At 40.0% G+C, this 27,731-nt stretch overlaps 1 protein-coding gene across 1 annotated transcript in view; it reads right to left on the reverse strand.

Moving 5' to 3' along the window:
* Nucleotides 1-10,289: 10,289 nt before the first annotated feature.
* The window catches only part of LOC141139713 (retinoic acid receptor responder protein 1-like), a 48,125-nt gene continuing 30,683 nt past the window's right edge, over nt 10,290-27,731 (reverse strand). Inside the window, exons 2-6 of the mRNA XM_073626101.1 lie at nt 14,993-15,055; nt 14,694-14,868; nt 13,623-13,759; nt 10,823-10,885; nt 10,290-10,714 (exon numbers count right to left, since the gene is read on the reverse strand). Of these exons, the coding sequence (XP_073482202.1) occupies nt 10,574-10,714; nt 10,823-10,885; nt 13,623-13,759; nt 14,694-14,868; nt 14,993-15,055 (579 nt within the window). The 3' untranslated portion in view covers nt 10,290-10,573. The remainder of the gene's footprint in view (nt 10,715-10,822; nt 10,886-13,622; nt 13,760-14,693; nt 14,869-14,992; nt 15,056-27,731) is intronic.

Below are 27,731 nucleotides of genomic sequence, written 5' to 3' on the forward strand. Positions count from 1 at the left end.
TAGGGCAGAGGCGGGGACATCAGCACTGGCGTTCCACAATAAATTGTTCGGGTGGATGGGAGCCAGCCATATTTTTTCTAACTGAGTCCAGCGATTGTAGGCTGGAAGGGTGACCCAAGAAGCTATGGCTCTCAGTTATGCAGCATAGTAGTAGCGTTGAAGGTGTGGAAAGGCCAAACCCCCGTCCCCTCTGGAAGCAAACATTACAGATTGGGCTATTTGGTGTTGTTTGTAATTCCATGTAAAATTTAAAAGGTCATTTTGGAGTTTTGTGAGATGGGCCAATGGGATGGGTACTGGGAGAGTCATAAAGCAGTACAGGAGTTTAGGTAATATGTTTATTTTGATCGAAGCGATTCGACCGAACCAAGACCTCAGATAGTGTCTCCATTTGGTCAGAAGGGATCGGATGGATGCGAATAGAGGTCCAAAGTTTGCATTATATAGGGATTCATATCGAGGCGTAAGGTGTACCCCTAAGTATTTAATGGACTGTGACTTCCATGCATATGGAAAGTTTTCTGACAGGCGGCATTCTTCCGCTGAAGGTAGGTTAAGCAGGAGGGCCTCCGATTTACTTGGGTTAACCTTGTAGCCCAATAGGGATCCATATTCCTGCAAAAGTTTATGGAGGTTAGGAAGAGTAATGTGTGGCTGTGTCAGGGTCAAGAGGACATCGTCCACAAACAGTGAAATTTTAAATTTGCGACCTCTAACCATTACCCCCTTAATATTTGGGTCTCCCCGGATCTGGGCCGCCAGGAGCTCGATGCACAGGGCAAAGAGCAGCGGGGAGAGTGGGCAACCCTGCCTAGTTATGTTCGAAATGTGTGTTGAAATCTTACTTCAAAGTGCATTGCACTGCTGTGCTTGCTTTTAATGGCAAATACATCAGAAAATTGCAAAAGTGTGAATATGTCCTAAAACAAAACCTCCCCAGCGGGACACAGATAGCAAAACATTATAACCTGATCTGCTTTAACTTTCCCCTACCCAATCCAGAACTAATATAAGTTTTGGTATATACAATACATACATTTTACAACTAAAATATTCAGGCAGCTGCACCTACACAAAAGGTCCCACTACTAATCCAAGCTTTAACGGTTTTGGAAACCTCCTTTGTGATATCGAAACATCATCACATTTAAGGACCCTTTCACATGTGCGGACAATCGGGTCTGCCTGTCAGTTTTTCAGGCGGATCCTATTGGACCCTCCAGTCTCCTCTTTGGAGCGGCGTGTCTGTCCGTTGACACCCACCGACATCCCATCCCATCCAATCTTGTCTGATAAAAACATTGACCATTGACCTGAGCAGGCAGACTCCAACGTAACCTGCCCATGGGTAAGGGGCCTTAGGCCACAACTGTTCTCGCTCACATTTCTTTTAGCCTATGTCCGAGCATCATACATAGGGCAGCCCATTCACTGGCGAGTTTTTAAGCGTGTTTTCTGCATTCCAAAATGTGCATCTGCAAACCAGGTGTCAAAATACAACCTCATCATAATTATTATTGGTTTTGTTTAATTATAATATATACAGTGGGGATAATAATTATTTGATCCCCTGCAGATTTTGTAAGTTTGCCCACTTACAAGGAAATTAAGGGTATATTATTTTTATCATAGGTGTTTTTTAAATGATAGAGACAGAATATCAATCAAAAATCCAGAACAAACACATGATACAAATGTTATAAATTGAGTTGCAGTTCAGTGAGTAAAATAAGTATTTGATCCCCTACCAACTAACAATTATTCTGGCTCTGACAGACTGGCTACAGTATGTGGTACACAGATTAGTCCTGTCAATTTTAACCTCCCTGGCGGTATGATTATTTCAGATTTTAGTTGCTGAAAGCGGTACCATTATTTTGCACAGAAATTTGGCGTTTTATATTGTAGGCCTGTAATTCTTAGGAATAACTCACTTAAATCTGTCCAAACAAGAGTCTAGTAGACATCCCGGATATGATAAAGTTTGAAAAACGAAATAAAAAATTATAATATAATAAATAATTATAACAAATAATATAATAATAATAAAAATTATTCAATAATGTAATCAAATCAAAAACACTGAAATTTGCTCAGTCGCAGAATTGTCGCTTTCGTTACTTTTAGTGTTTGGTGACAGATTTCCCCACAAATCACTATCACTCAATTCTGCGAGTGATTCTAATTTATTATCGCTGTTTTCTAGCTGGTCTAAAGCCACTTTTGATGTAAAGGGACAGTTTTGGTTTTTATGGACAATCTCCAGTTTCCTGGCAGAAAGAACAGTATTTACAATATAAAACTGCATGCAGGACACTGGGCAGACCACTAGGGACAAAGGGGATGTGAAATTTTTTGATACAGTATACTGTATCTATACTGTGTGTTTTACTGTTTGAATTTGCCGCTGAACTCCGTCCACGTGCGTCGCAACGCTCGCAGGGAACAGAGCTCGGCACTGTGAATCGAGCGAGACACAGCGGCTCGCCGATCACAGCGGGGAGACATCGCAGGATCCAGGGGACAAGGTAAGTAAACTCTTTCTGGATCCTGCGATGCGATCCCGAGTCTGGCTCGGGGATGCCGCTTTTGGTAATGAAAATCCACCCCGAGCCAGACTCGGGAATACCACCAGGGGGGTTAAGAATGTGCTCCTAACGACAACTCATTATGTATATAAAAGACACCTGTCCACAGAATCTGTTTCTTCCATTCAAACCTCACCATCATGGGCAAGACCAAAGAGCTTTCAAAGGTCGTCGGAGACAAGATTGTAGATCTGTACAAGGCTGGAATGGGCTACCAGATCATCAGCAAGAGGTTGGTGAGAATGAGACAACTGTTGGAGTGAAAAATCAGGAGAAAGTGCTGTGGTCAGATGAGACCAAAATTGAGCTCTTGGGCATTAACTCGACTCGCTGTGTTTGGAGTAAGAAAAATGCTGACTATGACCCTAAGAACACCATCTTTACAGTCAAGCACAGAGGTGGAAACCTTGTGCTTTGGGGCTGTTTCCCTGCTAAAGGTACTAGAGGTGCACATCTTAACTGGTCTCTCAATTTGATTACGGTTATCTGGTCAACGATTCAATATCACGATTACGGACGATGGTTTCCATCAAAAAAAATTCAAGCATTTAGAAGAACAATTTTTTAAATTTTATCTTAAAAACAGAAAACAAAACACAACCTGCATATAGCAGGACAAGGACATAATAGAAGAGTCCAGGATCTGAGGAAGGGGTAGGAACTGAAGGATGGAAGAATCCATGAATAAGAAAGAAAGGAAGGAAGGATGGAAGAGTCTGGGGATGGAGGAAACGATGGATAGAGAATTGAAGGCCAGAGGAGTCTGGAGATAAGAACTGAAGGATGGAAGAGTATGGGGATGGAGATGGAGGAATCCATGGATAGGAACAGAAGGATGGAAGGGTTCAAAGATAAAAATGGTGGTGGTGAGGGGGGGACTGAAGGATGGAAGAATCAAAGAGAGGATGTTAAGATGTTCATCATGGAGTCCTGCAGGTGAGGAATATCAGAGGTAGAGGATCCCCTGTGCTGTGTACATGGCAGGGTTGGGGATGTGATGGTCTCCTCCTGGAGTCCAGGATGGGGATGTAATATTGCTTTCTGTATAAACATCATTTTATTAAAGGGGAGTTCAACCCAAAAGTGATAACTTCCGCTTTAAGGAGTCCTGACTCACAGGTCTCAGAAGATTGCCGCCTGGCCATTCAGTACAGCGCAGTGAGACTTGCACAGTGCACACCTGGCTGTGAAGCTGCAAGCTGTCACAGCCGGGTGCCCACAGTAGTATTGCGGTGGGGGGGGAATGGAGGGTTTGGTTGGCCACGTTGCTGGACCGTGGGACAAGCGAGTGTGTGTTCATTAAAAGTCAGCAGCTACACTTTTTTGTAGCTGCTGACTTTTAATAAACAAAAAAATCGACTGGAACTCTACTTTGAATTAAAAATAATCTCACTCACTTAAAAAGTGCACTACAGGGTACAGCTATTCACACACACTGCTGCTGGGAGGTCAGGAGAAATTAGAATCTACAGCTGACAAACAGCCCTGTGAAGTTCCCTGTACTGTCTCTGTGCTGACAGTTCCCCTGGGCTTCCCGGTTTGCACCTTTTAGCACACTAGGAGTTAACACATTGGAACGTGCAAACGGGGAAGCCGGGGAACTGTCAGCATGGAGCGTGTACGAGGTATAAGAGTACAAACTCATCTGTACTCTACTTACTGCTGTTAAAATAACAGTTTTAATAAATCCCCATGTTACAGTCCATTAAGTGCCCCACTGTATGTGCTTTTTAAAAAATATGGAGCTACATACTGCATTCTCAGTGTGTGTACACACTGCTCATGTGACTGTGCGGCCCGCCTCTCTCATCTCTCCTGACGTCAGCGGGGAATCCTCAGCCATGCCCGCTGACTGTAGCTATCAGATCAGAAGAGAGGTGGGCCAGGCTGAGAATTCCCTGCTGATGTCAGAAGAGACGTGAGAGGAGGGAGGCGGACCAGGCAGTCACATGAATGGCGTTTACACAATGAGAAATGCGGTATGTAGCTCCATATTTTTTAAAAAGCACATACTGTAGGACACTTAATGGATTGTAAGACGGGATTTATTAAAACAGTTATTTTAACAACTATACGCTCAGAGAGCTCTCCCGGGAAGGGCGGGGCAAGTCAGGATGATGTCACCCGTCAATCAATTTTTCTGGACGTATGCATCGTTGCCACATCGGGGACACCCGAATGCATCAATGCTCTGATTAATTTCAGCACCCCTAAAAGGTACAGGCTGACTTTGCCGCATTGAGAGGCCAATGAACGGGGCTGTGTATTGTAAAATCTTAGATGAGAATCTTCTCCCCTCAGCCAGATCACTGTAGGTGGGTCGTGGATGGGTCTTTCAGCATGACAATGGACCAAAACATACCACCAAGACAACAAAGGAGTGGCTCAAGAAGAAGCACATTAAGGTCATGGAGTGGCCTAGCCAATCTCCACACCTTAATCCTATAGAAAATTTATGGAGGGAGCTGAAACTTCGAGTTGCCAAACGACAGAAACTAAGGATTTAGAGAAGATCTGTAAAGAAGAGTTCACTAATGCCTTGTTTCCACTGAGCGGATCGGTTCGGGTCGGTACAGTTTGAATGGCCTAGAATGGTCCGGTCTATTCTGGTGAGCGTTTCCACTGCAAGTGGGACCACAAGGGGCCATACAGGGTTTAGAAAAAATGCCTCAGCATAGCACAGCAGAGGGTTTTCTGTCAGCCAATCAGTGGAATGTATCGTAGCTCCGCCCTAACCGAACTGTTCCATCTTCTATGGCCCCACATCTGAAGCAGGACCCTGAATGGAACGGTTCGGTTGTATGGGCCGCTTTCATAATGGAAACACCCAAAATAGCGTACCATACCGAACCGAACTGATCCACTCAGTGGAAACAAGGCATAAAATCCCTCCTGAGATGTGTGCAAACCTGGTAATCAACTAAAAGAAACGCCTTACCCCTGTGCTTGCCAACAAGGGTTTCTCCACCAAGTACTAAGTCATATTTTGCTTGGGGCTAAAATACTTACTGTATTTATTGGCCCATAACACTCACTTTTTCACCATGAAAATTGGGTGCAAATAGCATGTGCGTGTTATACACCAATACTTCAATTTTAGCTGCCTCGGAGGAGACAGGGAAGGGGCGGGACGAGCGCCATCATATTACATACAGTGAGAAACTCCAGTTTACTTGATGGCCTCTGTAATAGGAATTTCCGTCTCCTGGGCCGCCATTGGACCACTGTTCTGTCTATCATAGGAGATTCTCACTGTATGTAATCTGTCGGCGCTCATCCTGCCCCCCTCCCTGTCCCCTGTAGGCTGCAGATGGGCATCGATCAGGCTGCACTGATGGCAATGGTGAGGCTGCTGCATTGATGTGGACTGGTGAGGCTGCATTGATGGCACTTGTGAGGCTGCAGATGGGCATTGATCAGGCTGCATTGATGGCAATGGTGAGGCTGCAGATGCGCACTGACCCTTATTTTGCTTCAAAGTTCCTTATTTAAAATTTAAGTTTTTTTCCTGAAACTTCCCTCTGAAAATGAATGTGCGTGTTATACGCCGATAAATACGGTATTTTACTCACTGAACTGCAACTCCATTTGTATCATGTGTTTTTTCTGGATTTTTGGTTGATATTCTGTCTCTATCTTTCCAATAGACCTCAAAGCCATCATATCAAACGGGAATGCTTGGGTTCCTCAAAGTATTTCTACTGGTAAAATGTGCGCTTTTGTAATTATGCAGCTGAATGTTCATGAAATGTTTTTTGCCTTCCCGCTAAATGTTTGGATAATTAACTTTGTGTATTAAGCTACAATATGAAAAGGTTTATTTTTATAGCCTTTAATTAGTGGCTGGGCAGAGAAGCTGTAAACGGGATTGTTTGTCAGCAGGCGATTTCTCCAGCACATTCACAGCTCAGTAGAGGGCGACCTGTCCTTTTTGTTCAGTGACTGTATTGGAAGGGATCTCAGGGGACCCTCCCCAGACCACTACCTATAAATAGATGTGTTCAGCTACAGTAAAAGTGTCCTATTAGCAACTTGATGTAATTCAATATTACTCTTTGCACAGGTCTCTGCAAACCAAGGTCATCTTCTGAACACGTACAGGGTACATTTGTCTTTTCATTAGCAGCCACACAATAACAACATGAACATAGTATCAAACTTTATTTAATTTGTATAAGTAGGCAGATTTTATTAGAGAAGTCATCTTTTTAAAGGTTAATGGAAAATAGATTACATACAGGTTATCTTTGAGGCTGCATTCACACCTGAGCGTTTCATTTTGATTTTGCCGTAGTTTTTTGCCACAATTTTGTTCAGGTTACCAATGTAAAAGGCAGAAAAACGCCTGTATTCTGCCCCACAGACGCTCATGTTCTTTTTTGAGCTTAGGGCGATTTTCAGGCTTTTTGCTTCAGGTGACAAAACGCTCAGATGTGAACATGTGTCTTTGAAATGAATGGGATTTTGCTTGTTGGGTCTTTTTTCAGGCGTTTTTTCTGGCGTTTTATGAACTGAAAACGCTCAGGTGTGAATGCAGCCTTACATTTACATTAAAGGTGCAAACTAGAAAAGCTTGCTAAACACCACCAATAGAATTTCATTTCTAATATAAAATTTGTTAGCTAATCAGTGACAGATTATTTATGTTCACTACCACAAAGCCAAAACTAAGTTGTACAGACAAGGCATGATACATGGGACAGTCTTCTCAGGGTAGGGTTTGGCTAGGGCTTCTTTTACCCTATTGCCTTCTACACTGAAATGCTGCAGTATGTGTTAATATAGTAAAGAATTTAAAGTGGTTGTAAAGGCTGAAGGTTTTTGTACCTTTTATGCATGAAGGTAAAAAACCTTTAGGAGCAGCTCCCCCCTAATAGTTATCACTGGATCAGGCTTGTGCATGAGAGCCAAGGCTCTCCCAGGTCTCTCCAGCTTCAATGGCTGAGATGCACCAGTGGGAGCAATGGCCTGCTGCTACTGTCAGTCATAGCCAGTGATATAGTCATAGCTGCACTCTGTGTTTAATGGGCACAGAGAGCTAGCTTGGGAGCAAGCATGTACAAGTGCCCCCATAACAAGCAGCTTGCTATGGAGGCACTTGACAAGGGGGAGTGGCCCAGAGCGCCAGCAGGGGACCCAAGGAGAGGAGGATCAGGGCTGCTCTGTGCAAAACCATTGCACAGAGCAGGCAAGTATAACAAGTTTGTTGTTTTGTTTTTTTTTACGTTTCCTTTACAAACACTTTAAGGCTGCCATGAAAAATGTGTCTTTTATAACAAATGACACCAAAGTCTTTCAAAATGTATTTTCTTCCTAGAGTTTGTTATTAAATGTTTCTTGGTCAGATTTAACAGTACAATGATTTATTTATTTTTTTATCAGATTTGTAGGAGATAATGTTTTTATCTGCACAACTTCTGAAAAATCATGAACATAATATTTACACATGGATTTATATCAGCAGGCAGGAATTAAAGTGCATTTTCTCACCTCCACACAGTGAGAGCCATTTTGTGAGCTGTACCAAGATTCATCAAAGAAAGAATTTACAGATTACCATCTCATGCTGAATTGATAGTAGTGCTTTAAAGTGGTTGTAAACCTCTAAGATGAAAAATAAACAAAGCATATCCTTCTAGTGTGTACTCGCTTTGACCCAAAGGACCTAGTGTGATTTCTATCCACTCTGTCATTCATCTGCTATCTGCTTGAGTCAATTCTGACCACACTTAAAAATTCTTGAAGACCGCCTCACCATCTTAGCACACAGCAGGTGATTGACAGCCTTGGCTGTGCATGTTTCTCTGGGAGACTGTGTATGTCCATTCCCTCCACTCAGGTCTCAGATTACACTCTGCTCTGTGCTATGCAATGTGTGTCATCAGATCCATGCCTTCTGAAGCTCAGAAATACTGTGTAAAATGTGTGCTTTATGAGGATGTACAGGAAAGGGGGCTGCAGATTAACAGGTACAACTTATATAGGATGACTTGTTTCATCTTTTTGTATCACCTGAGGCTAGTCACTTCAGTGGGTATACCTAAGGGTTTACAACCACTTATATTCTGCCTGTCATAATGTGAATCCCACTGCATACTTGTCTAATTTTCCATAGATTCTTAAGAGTCCAACTCGTAGGCAGTGGGTAGCAGTGAGACAAGACCTACAGAAATAGAGAGAGAAGCGCGTAATATTTTACGGTGCACACTCATGTAAACTATCTAGTTTAATTTTGGTTCAGCTCAGAAATGGTGAATCCTTTCATATTTAGATTTTAAGCCACGTTTGTCAGTATGATAACGATAAACTAAACTAAAAACTACATACATACTTTTTAAAATCCCTAAGATATCAAGGCACACCAATTAGGTTTTACATTTTCTACCAGTTTCAAGAGCTGTCCTGTCACATTCTGCACCTACCTACTGGCCCATCACTATGATGGTAGACCTTACTCACCAATAGACAGCTAAGAGAGAGGCTGGCCAGTGCTTGACTTTTTAAGAAGTGCTGAAATTAGTATATTAGGGTTTACTTGCATTTTGAGCTTCCATGGCTCTTGGGAGAACCTCAAAAAACATCAATGGGTCAATTCCAGCAAAGTTGTGAAAGTCTCACGTGTAATTAAGCTAAATTAGTATTGTTTTTTTTCTTGTTAAAAAAAAAAAAAAAATTTTATTAATATTGCTTTATTGATATTTGTGGTACTAAGTAACTATTTCTAAAACCGTATCATTTTCTTGTCAGATGTAACAATACTTTATTACTTTATTTATTAGCAGTTTCAAATGTGGATATTACTTTATCACGTGCTTCTGAAATATATATACATCTTATACTAGTTAGACATTTATGCAGCTAGCTGTAATTATCAAAATTATATATAATCAATATATTGTTTAGTCCATCAAGTATTAGCTCTATTTAAAATGTGATTCAACTAGCGGTCCACTAACCTTTGGCCGTTATTATTTGTGTAAGCTGCATGACCACAGTGGGTGAAATAAGACCGATATTAAAGACCTAGTCCTTGGTTCTTAATATGTTAGAAAATGGTTAGCTCAAAAAAAAAAAAAAAAAAAGAAGAAGAAGCTCTGTAATGTCATAGCCTTCATATTAACTATTTGCAAAGTATTCCTGCTGTTTAGTGCAAACAAATAAGCAGCGATGTGCAGCATCCCATAGCAACCAGCTTTCATCAAAGCAGAGTTATGATTGACTGCTATGGGTAAGTGCTTTTGAGCATTGCTCTTTGCTTTTTTGAAGTTAGACCTATTTCAAAGATTTACGGCCCATTTACATCACATGCATTTAAAATGTTTTTTTTTTTTTGTTTTTTTTAAACATATTGTGCAGAGAATGTGTTTTTTTTTTTTTTTTTTTTACACGTGTTAGATATGGGAGTGGGGTAGTTGAAGACTTCTCTTCAGCTATATGTATTTAAAAAGCAAATGCATAGTGCATTTTATATGCAGAAGCTAAGCAGGATTTTTAATGCTGACTATAAAAATCCATTGGTGAAAACGGTACCAAAACAATAAGACAGCACTTTTTTTGCACTTGGAGGTGCAATGTTAGATATGGTAAAGTATAATAAAGTGTAAATGGACCCTAAACAGTTTTGCCAATTTTCTCAATAATTGTTCACGCTGCTATGATATTCTCAAGCTAATGTGGAATTTCAGCATGAGAACCCAGATGAATATCAATATTCTTAACAATGTCTTCATTTGTCTGAGAAAGTCAGACAAGACACTCTGCCCAGGCTATAGAATTATATAGTACTTCCAGCAAAAAGGCCAGGCCATAATAATGGGCTGCATAAAAGAAGGATGCCAGCGAAAATTTAAGATTTCCATAATGGAATGAAATGAGCTTGTAATATAGAGCCTGGATAAGAAATAGTGAGTCAGAGTTGGCTAACTCTGTCTTTTGTACAATCAATTTTTAGAAAATAACTTTTGTTGTATTTTAGGAACCAAATTTTATTTAAAATTTCCTAGGAAGGCAGATCCCTCTTCTGCTTTGCTACCAGATCCATTCTCTGAGTAATCATGGCAGCTATAGTCCACTTTGGGCGATCTTCCAGGGGCCCATACCACATGCAGATTACATGGCACCATTTCCTAGAGGAGAGGAAATGTAATAAAATAAATTATGTATTTAATTATATCTGGAATTGATCTCATATACAGTTTATTTACAGTATGTTTATCCACTGACAAGTCATTTACCTCTGAAGGTCTTTCATAAAGATAGAGATCGTAATTGAAGGCAATAAATTTATCCTGTCGTGGCTGAAAAAAAAAACAAAAAAAAAAAAAAAAAAACGTAAAATGCGACACATTGAACATTTTTTTGTAATTCAAACTTTGGCGGGAAAAAAAGTTGATACTCATCTCACATCTCCTTATTTTCCAGTTCAGTAACTCAAACTATTCATTCAAATCAGTAGGTCAACCAAGAAAACAAGCATTTTCAAAAGGAGCGTTTAGTAGGGTATAATATTGTAGGTCACATCCCTGTTTTGCGAAGAGTTATTCCATTTACAGCCTATATACACACCCTTGTTTTTATTTATGAAGGGTCTTCAAAAAGTTTCCACACACTATATTATATATATTTATATATCACACACACACACACACACACACACACACACACACACACACACACACACACTTGTCCTCATAAGTTTACATACCCTGTCAGAATTTATGATTTCTTGACCATTTTTCAGAGAATATGAAAGATAACACAAACTTTTCTTTCACACATGGTTAGTGTTTGGCTGAAGCCATTTATCATCAACTGTGTTTACTCTTTTTAAATCATAATTGCAAAAGAAACTACCCAAATGACCCTGATCAAAAGTTTAACATCTTTGACATCAATGAGAGCTTGAAGTATTTTGTGGTTTTTGTGGATGAGGCTCTTTATCTTCTCACATGGTAAAGCTGCCCATTCCTCTTGGCAAAAAGCCTCCAGTTCCTGTAAATTCTTGGGCTGTCTTGCATGTTTGAGATCTCCCCAGAGTGGCTCAATGATGTTGAGGTCAAGGAGACTGAGATGGCCACTCCAGAACCTTCACTTTATTCTGCTGTAGCCAAGGACAGGTCGACTTGGCCTTGTGTTTTGGATCATTGTCATGTTGGAATGTCCAAGTACATCCCATGCGCAGCTTCCTGGCTGATGAATGCAAATGTTCCTCCAGTATTTTTTGATAACATACTGCATTCATCTTGCCAACAATTTTGATCAAATTTCCTGTGCCTTTGTTTCACAGTAGTAATGGTGTACCTTTCATCATAGGCCTTGTTGACTCCTCTCCAAATGTAGCGTTTATGGTTGTGGCCAAAAATCAAAATTTTGGACTCATCACTCCAAATTACTTTGTCCCAGAAGGTTTGAGGCTTGTCTTTGTGCTGTTTGGCGTATTGTAAGCGGGATACTTTGTGGTATTTGCGTAGTAATGGCTTTCTTCTGGTGACTCGACCACGCAGCCCATCTTTCTAAGTGCCTCCTTATTGTGAATCTTGAAATAGCCACACCACATGTTTTCAGAGAGTCCTTTATTTCACCTGAAGTTATTTGTGGGTTTTTCTTTGCATCCCAAACAATTTTCCTGAGAATTTTATGGCTGAAATTTTAGTTGGTCTACCTGGACGTGGTTTGGTTTCAAAAGAACCCCTCATTTTCCACTTCTTGATTAGAGTTTGAACACTGCTGATTGGCATTCTCAATTCCTTGGATATCTTTTTATATCCCTTCCCTGTTTTATACAGTTCAACTACCTTTTCCCACAGATCCTTTGACAATTCTTTTGCTTTCCCCATGACTCAGAATCCAGAAACGTCACTGCAGCACTGGATGAAAGATGCCAGAGTCTGTCAGGAGTCCAGAAACTCATTGACTATAAAATATATATAATGGTTACCTTCAATAGCCATTCAAACTCCTTTGTGTCAACTTGTGTGTATGTTGTTATCAGGCCAAAATCACCAGGGTATGTAAACTTTTGATCAGGGTCATTCATTTGGGTAGTTTATGTTATCATTATGATTTAAAAACAGTAAACACAGTTGATTGATAATAAATGGCTTCAGCCAAACACTATATATAAAATGTATTTATTATAGAAAAAAAGTTTAAAGAGTGCGGAAACTTTATCAAGAACCCTCATATGTGCTCCCCATGAAACCTACACTACAACCTTGACATTTCCATTTTTTTCTAATGCATTGGAGTATAAAGCCAACAACTGATTGCACAGCACCTCCAGTTCTCCTTTCCACCGCTTTATTTGTATAATACGTACAAAAGATGCATTACAGTGTACATAAATGTTTCATTACAGCCTGTGAGCAAGGAAGCCTACAATTCAATGCCCATAGTCATCCAGATGCATTAGGGTCAAGTTTGGTGTAAGCCAGTAAACATTACAATATGTTTTGGAGGTGTGGGAGAAAACTAGTGCACCCGAAGGAAACCAACACGAATATGCGATATTGATGCAGACTTTGTCCTGTTTACTAAAGCAAACACCACGGCACTGTAAAGCAAGCATGATAACCATATACAGTAGCCATCATCCTGCTTTTTAAACTTGACACTGGTGGTAATGTTGTGAATGTCTGAATGTAAAGGGTTAGGAGGTTGGCACGGTCCCTCCACCATCAAACTTCCTATTAAAAAAGAGACTTTGTCACTGGAAAACTGCATTGGAAGTGATAGCTTTAAAAGTCAACTGTCATAGAAAGGTTTAAAAATGTGCAGGCCCCTATAGATATGCAATATGTAGTTTGGATCATAAGCAGAGACAAACTTAAAGTATGCAGCTCTTCATAATTTTCTCCTTGTCATAAATATAACTTATATGATACATGTACAATATATTACAGATGGAATTGGCAGTTATTGAAATATACCACAGATCTACATGTAAACCTATGAAATCTTTAATGTGTGCTTCAGAAGCACCTATTAGCAATGCACAAAAACCTAACCTTAAAATGGTTGGTGCTTTATACTTACAATTTGCTTTACAGTTCTAATTTGTGCCATAGCATAATCACGATCTTCTGTGGCCTTATCCACTATAACATAGCTGCTTCCCAAGATGGCTAATTGCCACACCGGCTCAAATTGTGGTTCAATGTTTCCATAGCTGTCTGATACCAGAGAAACGACAGACCATCAATACAGTTTGACAAAACATACTAGGGGAATTTATTAAAATGGAAGCAGACATAATCTGAAGCAGATGTGCAGAGTAACCAACCAGCTTCTAGCTCTAGCTTGTTTAGTTAAGTTTTGAAAATGAAAGAGGTAGAAGCTGATTGGTTGCCATACACAGCTGCTCCAGTTTATGACTGCTCCATTCTCAATAAATTCCATTTATTGTATAACATAAGATATAGTTTAATGTTACCAGTATTATGTAGCTTGTAAATAGCTTAAACCAATAGGAAAGCTATTAAAGGAGAGAGAATGACACAATCACCTATTTTCTTAGCAGCCATGTCCTTGCAGAACTAATAATAATTAGTGTTACATTTGTCTTGACATATACTTTGTGAAGATCGTGTTCTCATATTGTAACAAAACCATAAGCAATGAGAAAAACAGCGGGAACGTGGGTCTGTTCTGCAACCAGGGGTTGACTGGGAACTTTTGACCTGAGAGGCAAACACAATCAACTAGTCCATTCATGGTTAGGACAGTTCTTGTGGGCTAAAAGTGCATCATATAAAGTGCGCGCAGGGATTGGTGGCCATGGAGAAAGGTCGGTGTCGTCTTAAATCACATGGTTCTGAGCACGACAGGGAGCAGATAGCTGTAGAACACCCAACAGCTGTTACTTACTGCAGATTCTGAGCCAATTAAAGGTTTGAATAGGGCAGTTTCTCCACTCAAGGCCACCAACCCAACATTCATTATTTGTACTGGCTGAGGAAAATGCCACCCTGCTCCCTAACCCAGTCCTTCTCTGACTGTTGCTGCGGGGAGGTAGGTGCCTCCCTGTCAATGCATGGAAGAGGAATTAAAAACAGATGAATTACGATTTTGAACCAAAATAACAAAAAAAAAAAAAAAAACCCTCACCAGGAATATTTTCTCCAGTAAGTGGGGAGGTTTGCGCTTTTATTTTCTGATAGAACTCATAGTCATCATCTAGAGCTTGCTTCTGCACTTTACTGCCCGAGCAGTTAACAGAAATGGAAGGGCGAGGCTTCTCATCCAGGAAAAACACTGATGCACTGCACAATCCAACATCCTCCTATAATAGGGAGAGGAGATCTCAGTGGGTTAAATTCACGTACAAGTGTCGTCTACCATAAGTGACAGTCATAGCTCGGCGCGTAACATTGATTTTGTTAGTTCCAGTCATTATTTGAACTTACCATGGTTTGGTAGACATTGGCTGAAAATTCTACGCAATATTTGTGTCCAACAAAGGGAAATGCCTGCAAGAAAAAGGGTCACAAAAATAAAGTGTCTGCTTTGGTAGGACATAAAACCATTAATAGATTGTTGAGTAAAACCTAAAGCTGCACTACTACTATTTGGCAATGTCTTTTAAAGGATATACTGAAAGTTCTCCATTCTTTCCTGTCCATCTCTGACAAACCTATCCAATAACCAGGAGGTCAGGCAAAACAATACCTGGGAAACAGCCAGCTCAATGAATCTGAGGTAGGACAAATTAATCTGTCAGGTGAGGAAAATATAGGTTGCTGATGCTTGTTCATTATTTACAAGTGCTGCAACCAGAGACAGCCAAGCAAAGTGCATGTTTGGTGGTGCAATGGCAGCATCTCACTTCCAAAAGGGTAAATCAACTCTATTCAGCACATGCATAGACAGACACTCTATCTAGGCTCCTACTTGGACTTAAATTATAGAGCAATGCGTAACAGAATTGGCAGCATTAAATAGGCATTAATGGCAACCACATGACACAACCATACTATGCTGCTTTGCCAAATTCCAAATGTTGTTGATTCTTTTAAGTTGTCCTTTAAAGTGAACCAATGCTTTGCACAAACAGGATAAAGCAATTTTTTCACTTTAACCACTTGACCTCTGGAAGATTTACCCCACTTCCTGACCAGGCCATTTTTGGCGATATGGCACTATGTTACATTAACTGACAATTGCACGGTTATGCGACACTGTACACAAACAAAATTTATGTCCTTTTTTCCCCGCAAGTACAGCTTTCGTTTGGTGGTATTTGATCACCTCTGCATTTTTTTTTTAATGTTTTGTGCTAAAAGCAAAAAAAGACAGACAGAAAGAATATTATATATATACACACACACACACACACACACACACACACACACACACACACACACAACATTTTTTATTTATTTTTTTTACTTCTGCTATAAAACACATCCAAATAAAGTGTATATTGATTGGTTTGCACAAAAGTTAAAGCGTCCACAAACTATGGGATAGCTCTCTATTTATTTATTTTTATTTACTAGTAATGGCGGCAATCAGAGTCTTATAGTGGGACCATTATACTGCGGACATTCTGACAATAATTGACACTTTTTGGGGACCAGTGATACTAATACAGTGATCAGTGCTAAAAAAAAAATATGCACTGTCACTGTACTAATGACACTGTCTGGGAAGGAGTTAACATTGGGGTTAACTGTGTGCCTAGCCTGTGTTTCAGTGTACTGTGGGAGGCGCTTTTACTAGGGGAAGACATAGATCCATGCTTTGCAGAGACACAGGATCCATGCCTTACCTGCTGACAGAACGGCAATCTGCCTCTTTGCCCGTGTAACGATTGATTGGCGGGTGCCAGCGGACATAGAGTCCGCTGTAGCCACTGATCGGCTCCCACTGTGTATAATCACAGCAGGAGCGAGGCCACACGTATGTGCGCCCCCTACCTGGACGAGCTGGATCAGGTAAATATACTGTACGTGATTCGGTGCACAGCTGCCGCCCTGTAGCATTAAAACTGCTCTGGGGCAGACAGCAAGCGGTTAAAGCTGACACCCACAACATCTAATATCTATTTTCCACTCACTCCTCATTGCCCTGTTTGCCACTGGGAGTGAGGACAAAAAGCCCAAGTAAGCTCCAAGTTGATCTCTGTCAAAGCTTACACGGGGTTGAGGGCTCTTACCCCAATGTGACAGCGCTGAAACACCGCATATGCAAGAGGACGGCCAGGTATTAAAGTATAACTAAAAGTTGAAGCATTTTTTTGTTTTGTGTTAGATTATATATCAAGTTTTTTATTGCTGTCTGTGCCCCTATTAAAGAGATGTACCCTCCTATATCGGTCCTGGTGACCATTATCACAGAATGTGAAAGAAAATCCAACATTTTGGGTTGTAACTAAACAGATACAGAGGGGGAATCTTTCAATAGAGAACTAGTTTTGGTGATCCTGGTAACAACCAGGGATTCCCTCACTTTGGAAGGTTTTTATTTCTTGCTTCCAGTTTTAAATAAAATGGAAATAAAGGCAAATGTCCCCAATAGGACACAGAGGACAAAATAATGGACATGAGTTATAACCCTCCCTTACTCTATCCAATATAAAAAAAAAAAAAAAAAAAGTTTTGCCCTTAGTTCTAGTTTAAGTGAACCTGGGGTTTTGTCCTACATACTTCCTATTAGAGCTGCACAATTAATCGTCAAGAATCGTTATCGCGATCTTGACTAAAGTGTTTCACAATTCTTTCTATGCAAAGAATTCTCTCTGCTCTTCTGAAGCCACAGCATCAAAAGAAAGGAATCAAAACATTCTTTATCAGTTGAACTTAAGTATAAACATTATAACAATTTGTCAATGGAATAGACTTCCTGTGTAAGTGAAAAAAGTTTAACCACTTAAACACTAAATCTTTTTCTGACATTTGTTGGTTTAAAGTTAAAATGATTTTTTTTTGCTGGAAAAATTACTTAGAACCCCCAAACATATATATTTTTTTAGTAGACACGCTAGAGAATAAAATGGTGGTTGTTGCAATATTTTATGTCACACTGTATTTGCGCAGCGGTCTTTCAAATGCAATTTTTTTTGGAAAAAAATGAATTAAAAAAAAATTAACCAGTAAAGTTAGCCCATTTTTTTTTTTTTTGTATAATGTGAAAGATTTTACGTCAAGAGAATCGTGAAAGAATCGTGATCTTTTTATTCTAAGCAAAAAAATTGTGATTCTCATTTTGGCCAGAATCGTGCAGCTTTACTTCCTATGTGACCACACAAATCAAGCATATCGCTTAGGGCACCTACAATCACCATGGGATTGATTTACTAAAACCGGAGAGTGAAAAATATGGTGCAGCTGTGCATGGTAGCCAATTAGCTTCCAGCTTGTTCAAATTAAGCTGACAAAAAAAAAAAAAAAAGGAAGAGGAAGCTGATTGTTTTCTATACAAAGCTGCACCAGATTTTGTAAATTGCTAAAACTGGAAATCAAGCCCTATAGGTCCAGTTTTTAGGAAAGCCAATTCATTGTCCAATAGGTTTTTGGAAGAACACTGGAGCATTGGAGAATCCAAAACACAAACAAAGGGAAAAAAATGCAAAATCCATGCACAGGAGTCCAAACTGCCCTTAGCCAAGAAATAAATATAATGGATATTTTGCAATTACATTTAAATCTTTCCTTTTTGAAGGATTGTAATAAAGCATGTCCAATTTTATTCTTCAAAACAAGCAAACAAGATTTCCGTGGTTACTGTCCATTAAATGGTGCTCCAAGACGTCAAAAAGGGAAGACACATGATTGAGTGTTAAGCTGTAAACTGTCGATGGAGAAACACTCAGCGTCCTAAAAGGAGGCATTAAAAAAATGAATGGAAAATGTAAAAAAAAAAAAATAAAATAAAAAAAAAGCATAAAATGTTAAAATGTGTTCTGTGTAAACTTTTCTATGTAAAGAAAAAAAGCTTCTTATTCAATAAAAATAGTAAGCAAAACCCTGCGAGCCACTTACGGATAAATGCCTACAAAATGATGAGTAAAAAGTGGAGACCAGCTGCAAACACTCAGTCACGTTCCATATTCGTGCAAAATATTAAAGATAAAACAATGTGTCTGCGCTAGAAAAAGTCACTTCAATCAAAGTGCAATATTAATAAACATAAACAACATGAGTGTTGATATAAAATGTGCATGAGTGAAAATACCCCTAGGTGCTGGAGTGTAAAGTGCACAGTGCTATATAAAATACAAAATGTGAGTGATCAAATGAAACAACATATCATTTAAAAAATAAATCAAATAAAATGTAAAAGGATATGAACAATTGGTGAATAAAATAAAGTCCAAAACCGTGTATATCCAATAATATAAAAGTGCCCAAATAAATTAGTCCAAAGATTTAGTGAATTTCACATATCAAATCTTCCAAAGTGTGTCACCAAGAAACATGCTGTGGTGTCTTCCAGCCGCCCCCACAGGTGTATATGCTCACCTTCCTGTGTGTGACACAGCGATTAAACTATGCCAAACAAAGCCTTGGAGCCACTCCTGTGCTCATTAGGAACCAGCTGTGCAAACTTCCAATGTTCTCAAATGAAGATGGTTTATGCAAAAGAAAAAGACTCCATGGCGCAATATTGTAGGTATAAAGGATTTTAATCAGATAATTAACTCCCCTTACTGGGGTACTCACATATTATGGGTGCGTGAGTGCACCATCCTTAACGAGCATAGAACGGTCAATCTCTCGGTGTGGCGTGCGGTGTGGTGTGTGTGACGAAAATCTCCTTCTCTCTCTCTGCTGACAGCTCCGTCCAGGCCCCTCCCCTACGCGTGTTCGGCACCGGGACCACGTGCCTTCTTCAGGGGGAATCTGATTGGACGAGAGCTCCAGAGTGAATTTATATAGCTCCAGCGGCCATTTTGCCTAAGACCGCGGACACATCTGCGTCTATAGCGGCCATTTTCCCTTAGGCCAAGGACCAGGCTGACATCAGCCGTGTCAATCATGGCAGCCATTTTGCCTGGGATCACAGATATAAACCCTAATAGAGATAGTAGAGGCAGCTCCAGCGGCCATTTTCCCTGAGACTACAAATCTGCTAAATAGCAGGATGTGTGCTATAGATAGCAGGATCTTACAATAAATGATCCAATAAGATGTTATGCATAAATTTAAATAATTGCATAGAAATGAATAATCTACAATGATAGTGATATATAACCATGTATTCTATATTAATATAATTCTATACAGGACGGAGCGGTCTAGCAAAGAGAGCACCACCACGCATCACACACGTCCAGATCGCCGCAACGATTAAATACCACAAACTAACCTATCTAATAAATAATAAACATACAGCATTACATATATAGATTAATCGACCCCCAAGGATAGATCAACCGAATAGAAATTAAAATATTATTAAAATATTAAAAACAAATATACTTTATTCTAAAATTATTACTAATGAAATTAATTAAAATCACATTAAAAATCATATTAAAATTCTTAATAAAATTATTACTCTAAAAATCTATTCAAAAAAAAAATCTTTCCAAAATTAATGAAACTTATATACCAAACATATTAGTAGAATCACTGTGGGGAGGTAATTGAACTATCAAGAGGAAAAGAACATCAAAGTATAAGATATATAATGGATGCCCTAGCTAAGCCCAATGGATAAGACCTTCCTTCCAACTCAAAATCAAAGAGAACAGGAATGATAAAAAGTATATCGTCAAAGCAAACAGTATCAATAGTTACTAAGAAAGCATCTCAAATCGAAATCTCTATTCAATCCTCCAGGAACCAAAGATTCAAGCTGGTGTATCCACCAGGATTCCCTTTTGCTTATCTCTCTGACGAAATTAGAACCCCTCCAGTGGCGCTTGGGCGCCTCGATCCCCCAAAACTTCATGCCTACGGTACTTTGGTTGTGTACCCTCTTAAAGTGCACATATAAACCATGTTTATCAGACCCATTGCATATGTGCCTCACATGTTCTTCCATGCGATCTTTAAGAGCCCTGGTGGTGCGCCCCACATACAACAGGTTGCATGGGCATTTCAAGGCATAGACCACCCCTACTGTATCACAAGATATGAAATCCCTAATCTTATATGAAACGTTGTTTCTAGGGTTCGAGAATTCCTTTAACCTCCTAGTGTTGTCCGGGATCCTCCTGCAACTGTAACACCTGCCGCAGCTATGGAACCCTTCTAGGTCCAGAAACATTTTAGGTTTTGGAGGGGGGGGGATCTACCACATTATGTATTAGTCTATCCCGCAAGCTGGGAGCTCTCTTAAAAATCGCATGGAAGAACATGTGAGGCACATATGCAATGGGTCTGATAAACATGGTTTATATGTGCACTTTAAGAGGGTACACAACCAAAGTACCGTAGGCATGAAGTTTTGGGGGATCGAGGCGCCCAAGCGCCACTGGAGGGGTTCTAATTTCGTCAGAGAGATAAGCAAAAGGGAATCCTGGTGGATACACCAGCTTGAATCTTTGGTTCCTGGAGGATTGAATAGAGATTTCGATTTGAGATGCTTTCTTAGTAACTATTGATACTGTTTGCTTTGACGATATACTTTTTATCATTCCTGTTCTCTTTGATTTTGAGTTGGAAGGAAGGTCTTATCCATTGGGCTTAGCTAGGGCATCCATTATATATCTTATACTTTGATGTTCTTTTCCTCTTGATAGTTCAATTACCTCCCCACAGTGATTCTACTAATATGTTTGGTATATAAGTTTCATTAATTTTGGAAAGATTTTTTTTTTGAATAGATTTTTAGAGTAATAATTTTATTAAGAATTTTAATATGATTTTTAATGTGATTTTAATTAATTTCATTAGTAATAATTTTAGAATAAAGTATATTTGTTTTTAATATTTTAATAATATTTTAATTTCTATTCGGTTGATCTATCCTTGGGGGTCGATTAATCTATATATGTAATGCTGTATGTTTATTATTTATTAGATAGGTTAGTTTGTGGTATTTAATCGTTGCGGCGATCTGGACGTGTGTGATGCGTGGTGGTGCTCTCTTTGCTAGACCGCTCCGTCCTGTATAGAATTATATTAATATAGAATACATGGTTATATATCACTATCATTGTAGATTATTCATTTCTATGCAATTATTTAAATTTATGCATAACATCTTATTGGATCATTTATTGTAAGATCCTGCTATCTATAGCACACATCCTGCTATTTAGCAGATTTGTAGTCTCAGGGAAAATGGCCGCTGGAGCTGCCTCTACTATCTCTATTAGGGTTTATATCTGTGATCCCAGGCAAAATGGCTGCCATGATTGACACGGCTGATGTCAGCCTGGTCCTTGGCCTAAGGGAAAATGGCCGCTATAGACGCAGATGTGTCCGCGGTCTTAGGCAAAATGGCCGCTGGAGCTATATAAATTCACTCTGGAGCTCTCGTCCAATCAGATTCCCCCTGAAGAAGGCACGTGGTCCCGGTGCCGAACACGCGTAGGGGAGGGGCCTGGACGGAGCTGTCAGCAGAGAGAGAGAAGGAGATTTTCGTCACACACACCACACCGCACGCCACACCGAGAGATTGACCGTTCTATGCTCGTTAAGGATGGTGCACTCACGCACCCATAATATGTGAGTACCCCAGTAAGGGGAGTTAATTATCTGATTAAAATCCTTTATACCTACAATATTGCGCCATGGAGTCTTTTTCTTTTGCATAAACCATCTTCATTTGAGAACATTGGAAGTTTGCACAGCTGGTTCCTAATGAGCACAGGAGTGGCTCCAAGGCTTTGTTTGGCATAGTTTAATCGCTGTGTCACACACAGGAAGGTGAGCATATACACCTGTGGGGGCGGCTGGAAGACACCACAGCATGTTTCTTGGTGACACACTTTGGAAGATTTGATATGTGAAATTCACTAAATCTTTGGACTAATTTATTTGGGCACTTTTATATTATTGGATATACACGGTTTTGGACTTTATTTTATTCACCAATTGTTCATATCCTTTTACATTTTATTTGATTTATTTTTTAAATGATATGTTGTTTCATTTGATCACTCACATTTTGTATTTTATATAGCACTGTGCACTTTACACTCCAGCACCTAGGGGTATTTTCACTCATGCACATTTTATATCAACACTCATGTTGTTTATGTTTATTAATATTGCACTTTGATTGAAGTGACTTTTTCTAGCGCAGACACATTGTTTTATCTTTCTTATTCAATAACTCAGTCCTTAATTCATCTGCTTAGCACAGTTTGGATCTAATGAAACTGCTAAATTTAACTAAATGAACAGGTCTGCATTTCCTTTAAGCAAGCTTGTAATCAGTCATGCAAGAATTTCAAGTAGTAGTTAACGAACCAAAAGCAAAGCCCATCCCAAAGCAGCTACCCTGAGCTTTATTTCTGGAGCCAAAATACAGTTATGGCAACTCATTATTATGGTATTTGTTAATCAGAGGATACAGGAAACTAGATTTCAGACCACAACGCCCTACAAAATCCAAAGCTTCACAAGGAAACTCAGGAATACCATCTTAGAAAGGATGTGGGGGGAATCTACCGTGTGCTATGGTTTGAAAGATCTCAGAATTAACAGCATAATGCTTCTATATTGGCCTGGTCACAGATTACTTCCCGTGGATTGGCTGTATATTTTTATTTCATGTTGAGCGCTTATCTTGAATGTAGACCTGAATCTAAAAATGTGAAGATTTGCTGTTGTAGAGGGAACAACTAGATAGAATTTCCAATTGTGCCTAAGGAGTTTCCTGAAAAATGTAGCATTTTTCTTAATTTCCTCCTGAAAAGCAATAGCAGCCTTCCTGTGCCCTCTCAGCTGTATATCTGCAGTGTGAGATCTAAGGCACCGCTTCCTCTGATTTCTAGTTTCAGGAGATCTGAACTCAAATTTGGTGATGAACAGTTGAAAGCTGTAACTGAGCATCTGCAGGGAAGGGAGCATCCTGCTTTTGTGGATCTGTGCTTTCTTTTCCCCTTGCTGCTTCTTGAATATTCCCCCAGCTGTCATTAGCTCACCAGTCATCAGGGAAGCAGTATTAAGACAAGGAAGCAATGCCCTTCCATTGCTAAGATGACCACCTCCACACAGACCGTGCATAGCAAGGCATGGTTTAAAAAAAAAAAAAAAAAAAAAAAGGGATGTAAAAAGATCTGTTGGAAGGAGCCTATAGACCAGTGATGGAGAACCTTGGCACCCCAGGTGTTTTGGAACTACATTTCCCATGATGCTCATGCACTCTGCAATGTAGTCGTGGCATAATGGGAAATGTAGTTCCAAAACATCTGAGGTGCCAAGGTTCGCCATCACTGCTATAGACAATACTTTTGACTGATCTTTCAGTCTCTGGTTCCCCTTTTTTGATGAAACTTCCACAGTTCAGATCGTCTTTTTTCCAATCTGAACCCTTTAATTTGTTATTGTAATGCTGTCAAGCTGCAGATACAGTAACGAATATGCCTTTTTTTTGTTTTTTACACTTTGTTTATAATCTCTCAAGTGCTACAGTAAGTATTCAAACGGTTTATACTTTAAAAGTAATCAATTAGGCTTCAAAGTATAATTAAAAGGCAAAACCTTTTTTTGTTTTTATTGTGGTCTGTGCCTCTGTCATTCACTCCATTTGTCCTGTTTACCATATTTGTTGAGGGTGAAAGTAAAAGTGCAAAAAAAAAAAAACAATGCAGGTGAGCAGACACCTTTGAGGGGTCAGTGGAGGCTTTCTGCTTTCATTACTGGAAGATCTTTGAACTGAGTGGACTAAGCAGTTTTACCACACGGTGGTGTGCACAAATCAAATGTTCACATAGAAGAGTGGCAAAAAAGTCATGTTTATATGATTTACCGATATTTTTTTTGGTTTATTCATTTACCACTTTGATACATTAAAACATATATAAATTGATGTATATAAATTTGTCAGCAGTTGGATTTGAGCACACTATTTTTTTTTTTACTTAATATATACACCAGTAAGATAACCATAATCTAAACCTCAAAAATATATCTTTCTGTGGGCCAAACACTATTTATGAATTCCCTAATGGTAGTGACAACTAAAATAGTGACTGCAATAAAGCCTGCATGAGACATGGGTACCCAGGAGAGAAAGAGAGCCCTGAGTATTAGTCAGCTCACATATAAAGTATAAAGGTCTGGGGATGGCTGAGAATAATAATGAAGTCTGGCTACCAGGTAAAATAGGGACCTAGGAAAGGATTCTTTATCCCACACAAAGCCTCCAGACTCCAGGACTCAGAACAAAATAAGTTTGTTTATTCCATATCAGTCATTAACTGTAAAGGCTCTTACCATGGGAAGGTTAAAAAAAAAAAAAAAAAAAAAAAAAAAAAAAAAAAAAACACACCATAGTGACACATATACATTACATGGTCCACAATCCTGCCAGCCAGTGCCTCACAATATACTCCAATCAGCCATAACATTATGACCACCCACCTAATATTGAGGAGGTCCCTGTTTTGCCACCAAAACAGCCCTGACCTGTCCAAGCATGGGCTCCACTAGACCTCTGAAAAGGTATGCTGCGGTATCTACCACCAAGCCCTCAGTAGCAGAAACTTGTAACTCCTGTAAGTTGCAAGGTGAGGGCTCCATGGATTGGACTTGTTTTTTCAGCACACCCCACAGATGCTCGATTGGGTGGAGATCTGGAGAATTTGAAGGCCAAGCCAACATCTCAATTTGTTTTAGTGTTTCTCAAACTATTTTTGCAGTGTGGCATGGTATATTATCGTGCTGAAAGAGGCCAAAGAATACCGTTTCCATGAAGGGGTGTACTTGGTCAGCAAAATGTTTATGTAGGTGGTGCATGTCAAAGTAACATCCACATGAATGGCACGACCCAAGGTTTCCGAGCAGAACATTGTCCAAAACATTACACTGCCTCCACCGATTTGCCTTCCCATACGTCATCCTGGTGGGATTTCTCCCCCTAGGTAAGCATCATACCCAGCTATCCAAATGATGAAAAAGAAAATGCGATTAATCAGACCAGGCCACCTTCTTCCATTGCTCTGTGGTCCAGTTCCAATACAAGCGGCACATGAGTAGGTACTTTTGGCTGTGGTTGCAATCTGACTTGGGAGAACATTAATAAATCATAATAGATGTATTAGATGTAATAGATGTGCAGCGATGGACCTTTCAGAGCGCTGCTCTCCCATTGGGGGATCGGATGATGACAGACTGTAGAGTCCGTCGTCACCCGATCCGATCCACAGATGGATGGAAAAGTAGGTTTTTCCTCCATCACATTTTTTCGGATCGGAGCTGGTCGGATGTCAGCGGACATGTCACCGCTGACATCCGACGCTCCATAGAGGTCTATGGAACGTCCGTTCAGGTCTGCCTAAAAAACTGACAGGCGGACCTGAACAGATCATCTGTGTGAAAGAGGCCTTAATGTTCTCCCAAGTGGAGGAGTTCTTTAGCAGATTAGACAAATCATTTTGTTGCTTTCTTTCAAAATTATCAGTATCTCTAAGGATGTAAAAGAAAAATGCAGCTATAAAAATATCCTTGTAAAGAGAATAACAAGATGTTTTAATCTGGGAAGAATTGCATAACATGACTTCACTGAACAAATTATTTTACATGTGCTGTTTATAGGGTCTGAGAGACTGGATATACAGATGAATAATGCGTTCCCTCAACATGCAGCTCCAGGGCTATTATTACATAACTTGTTTCCATTTTATTTACTAAACCCTTTATGTTATAAAGAAAAAGACACTAATAGATACGAAAGATATGAAAGGTTGTTTTTTTGTCTGAACTGCTCAACATTTATAGTACAATCATTCCATAGATTCCACAATATGACCCTTCAGGGCATTTCCAACCGTTTTTATTATTATTATTAAATATATCAGTTATACCAGACAAAGCAGTGTTTTTTTTCTTGTATCTGTTCAGGCGGATGAGGGGACATTTGCAACATCAGGATAAGAAATTATAGGATAAAAAATAAATAACAATAATTTTTTTTTTTTTTTTTTTTTTTTTTTTTTTACACACACACACACACACACGCACACGCACACGCACACGCACACGCACACGCACACGCACACGCACACGCACACGCACACACACGCACACACGCACACACGCACACCTCAAATTTTTGTAAATATTTTATTATATCTTTTCATGTGACAACACTGAAGAAATGACATTTTGCTACAATGTAAAGTAGTGAGTGTACAGCTTGTAAAGGGCCCTTTCACACGATCGGACAGCGGACCTGAACGGGCGATCCATGTTAGCCTATGGAGCGTCGGATGTCAGCGGAGACATGTCCGCTGACATCCGACCCCATCCGCTAAAAGCAGACGGATGGCCCTACGTCCAGGTCCGTCGTTGGCGGATCGGATCGGGTGAGATCTGACAAAAATGGACATGCTGTCCGTTTTCCTCCGATCCCTCCATAGGCGGCAGCGGCGCCTGACAAGCCCCTCCCCGCTCAGTGAGCAGAGAGGGACCTGTCATCCGCCGGCTCAGCGGAGATCAATGGACTGATCTCCCGCTGAGCCGGCGGACCGAGGCAGGCTCCGTAGAAACGGAGTCCGCCTCGTGTGAAAGGGGCCTTACAGTGTAAATGTGCTGTCTCTTCAAAATAACTCAAAACAAAACCTTTAATGTCTAAACCGCTTGCAACAAAAGTGAGTACACCCCTAAGTGAAAATGTCCAAATTGGACCCAAACTGTCAATATTTTGTGTGGCCACCATTATTTTCTAGCACTGCCTTAACCCTCTAGGGCATGTAATTCACCAGAGCTTCACAGGTTGCCACTGGAGTCCTCTTCCACTCCTCCATGACGACATCACAGAGCTGGTGGATATTAGAGACCTTGCGCTCCTCCACCTTTTCGTTTGAGGATGCCCCACAGATGCTCAATAGGGTTTAGGTCTGGAAACATGCTTGGCCAGTCCATCACCTTTACCCTCAGCTTTTTTTTTTAGCAAGGCAGTGGTCATCTTGGAGGTTTGTGTGGGGTCGTTATGTTGGAATACTGCCCTGTGGCCCAGTCTCTGAAGGGAGGGGATCATGCTCTGCTTCAGTATGTCACTGTACATGTTGGCATTCATGGT

This window comes from Aquarana catesbeiana, linkage group LG04 (genome assembly GCF_042186555.1).
Source record: "Aquarana catesbeiana isolate 2022-GZ linkage group LG04, ASM4218655v1, whole genome shotgun sequence".
Taxonomy (NCBI): Eukaryota; Metazoa; Chordata; class Amphibia; order Anura; family Ranidae; genus Aquarana; species Aquarana catesbeiana.